Here is a 2,915-nt window from a genome sequence, read left to right as displayed (position 1 = left end):
GGGGGGGGGGGGGGGACCAGAACTATAGCAAGTGTACTTTCTAAGACATCAATTTATAACTAATTGGCTGAAACTCAGTAACGGGCTTTTCTTCCTCCTTCAAAAACTTCTACTGATACTAACTTCTACAATGAAAAGATGGAATAATTCCCAGACATAAGGCTAACTGCTAGAAAAAGACAAAGAAACATATCCTGAAATACTGTTTGTACTTGTTTCTTTTCAAGAGAGCCAAGAGTGTTTTTTTTTCAACTCCTGTAACAGAAGTTTGTTCTCAGCTAGAGACCTCAGGGTCAAACTTTCAGACAAGAGTCAATTTCTATGACAGTTTTAAGTGCACAAGGAATAAAGACGTGTTGCATAATGGAAAAACTGCCACTGCCACAATCTTAACTTCAAGCTTCTGCATGAAGCCTCAATAAAACGTAGATAATAATTAGAGAAAGACATACTAGATAAAGCATGAGGATCAGAAGGCACTTCTATGACTTACCAGTCTTGTTTTATTTTACTCTGCAAAAAAGCCCTCCTTAAATTAAAATTAATCTTCCATATGGCTGTTTAATATTAAGGTCATGCTAATCTCTTCAAACTGCCCATAATCAATTAAAATAAAATGAGAATCATTGTATGAATCATACTAATTCAGGGAACAAATATTAATCAAGCAGAAACGTCTGGTTAAATTAACTATGAGAAAAAAAACAGATGAGAATTCTCTATTTCAAATGCTTACAATTTTATAGACATCTTCATTGGGGCTGTCAAATTTCTGCTGTATCCGTTCCTCAAGGAAATAGATGCGAAGCTTCAGGTTGAAATTTTCTTTCTTTAAGTCAGTGATTTGCTGTAACAGAAAATTAAATGTTTTTTTCTTGAGTAGGTAAACCAAGGAACCGTATTTATGCCATGAGGGAGAGGAGGGGAAGGATCCTGATGACTGCAGGCATTCTTTAGACATTTAGATTATTAGATCCAGCTTACAAGGTATCTAATCAGTTCAAAGTTACTACTAAAATACGTTAATTACTGTTCCATTCACTCGAGCTGAAGAGATTAGGAGTACATTTTTCTGTGAATCAAGTTTTACTAATAGAAATGCCTTGTGTTGCAATATTGCAAATGTAGTTTTATGGAAAGTAATTTGGTGGAAATTGGTATAAACTGATATCTCATCTACATACCACAATAAACTTCAAATGGATACAAAACAGACTTAGAAGTGACATCACAAGCAAATTAAAGAAAAAAGGAAGAAATTACCTTTTAAATAAATGTATGGGGGGCGGCTAGGTGGCACAGTGAGCACTGGCCCTGGAGTCCAGAGGACCCAGATCGGTTCCTGCCTCAGATACTTAACACCCACACAAAAAAACTGGCCATGTAACCTTGGGCAAGTTACTTAACCCCAATTGCTTTTAAAAATAAATAAATAAATGGATAGGAGAGTTCGAGTTTGTGACTAAACAGAAGACCACAGAAAATAATATGGAAAATTCTGATAATATAAAATTTAAAGTTTTACACAAATCTAAACAGTTAGAATTAGAAATAACTGAAAAAATATCTTTTCAGTAAATTTCTCTTATAAAGATATCATATCCAAGATAGAAAAGGACTGAGTCAAATTTATAAGACTAAGAGTCATTTCCCAATAGAGAAATAGTAAAAGGATATGAACAATTTTCAAAGAAACAAACCCAAGCTATCAATAACCATATGAAAAAATGTTCCAAATCATTAATACTCAGAGAAATGCAAATTAAAGCAACTCTTAGTTTCCACTTCACAACCAACACACTGGCAAAAAGGGGGAAAATGAAGAAAATTTAAAATATCAGAAAGATTACAGGAAAACAGACATATAATGCACTGCTAGAGGAGTACTGGTCTAGTCATTCTGAAAAGCAATTTGAAATTATGTCTGAAAATTTAATAAACCTTACATACTCTTTGAGCCAATTAGGTAGCACAGTGAATAGGAATGTTGTGTACAAAAATGTAGCAACTATACAGCTGCTTTTAATACCTGAAAACTGGAAAATAACAGGATGCCCACCTACTGGGGCGTGGCTAAACAAATCATGGTATATGAATGTAATGGAATATTACTGTGCCCAAGAAATGACAAAACGGACAGTTTCAGAGGACACTGGGAAGATCATTATGATCCAAAACAAAGTGAGTAAAACTAGGAGAGAAATTTAAACAATAGCATCATAGAGAAAAACAACTCTGAAAGACTTGAGAACTCTGATTAATACAATCATAAGCCATGAGTCTAAAGAATTGAAGATGAATTACACCACCTACCTCCTGCCAGCAAGGTAATTGACCTAAAATACAGAAGGAGATATGCATTTTTGAATATGACCAATGTGGGAATTTGTTTTGCTGGACTATGCATGTTTGTTATGAGGGTTTTGTTTTGTTTTGCTTTATTGTTCAGTGGGGAGTTGGGGGGAGGGGGAACAGGAGAGATATAATAAAATGCTTGCAAAAAAAATAAATGGATTTTTTTTCCTAAAGTAGTTTTAATTTCCAATCCACATTTACAATAATGACAAACTATTTCAAATACTAGAGTTTTAACTTATCAAGATACAAAGAAGTTTTATGAAAGACACCTGTGAAATGATTTTAACAGAAATAAAGAAGCTGCTAGGTGACCCAGTCCCCCCCCCCTCCTCTCTCTCTCTGTCTCTCTGTGTCTGTCTCTGTCTGTCTGTCTCTGTCTGTCTCTGTCTCTCTGTCTCTCTCTCTCTCTCTCTGTCTCTCTCTCTGTCTGTCTCTCTCTGTCTGTCTCTCTCTGTCTCTCTCTCTGTCTGTCTCTCTCTGTCTCTCTCTCTCTGTCTCTCTCTCTCTCTGTCTCTGTCTCTCTCTCTCTGTCTCTCTGTCTCTCTCTGTCTCTCTCT

At 35.5% G+C, this 2,915-nt stretch overlaps 1 protein-coding gene across 4 annotated transcripts in view; it reads right to left on the bottom strand.

The window, feature by feature from the left end:
* The window catches only part of CDK5RAP2 (CDK5 regulatory subunit associated protein 2), a 164,700-nt gene that overhangs the window by 129,097 nt on the left and 32,688 nt on the right, over positions 1 to 2,915 (bottom strand). For all 4 annotated transcript variants that reach the window (XM_069073810.1, XM_069073813.1, XM_069073811.1 and 1 more), the window contains one exon: positions 737 to 847. In XM_069073810.1, coding sequence (XP_068929911.1) covers positions 737 to 847 — 111 coding nt within the window. The remainder of the gene's footprint in view (positions 1 to 736; positions 848 to 2,915) is intronic.

The sequence above is a fragment of the Petaurus breviceps genome, unplaced genomic scaffold (assembly GCF_028583685.1).
Source record: "Petaurus breviceps papuanus isolate PSGF00001 unplaced genomic scaffold, PetGlider_PUasm1.0 90879, whole genome shotgun sequence".
Taxonomy (NCBI): Eukaryota; Metazoa; Chordata; class Mammalia; order Diprotodontia; family Petauridae; genus Petaurus; species Petaurus breviceps.
This window is presented reverse-complemented; position numbering and strand designations above follow the sequence as displayed.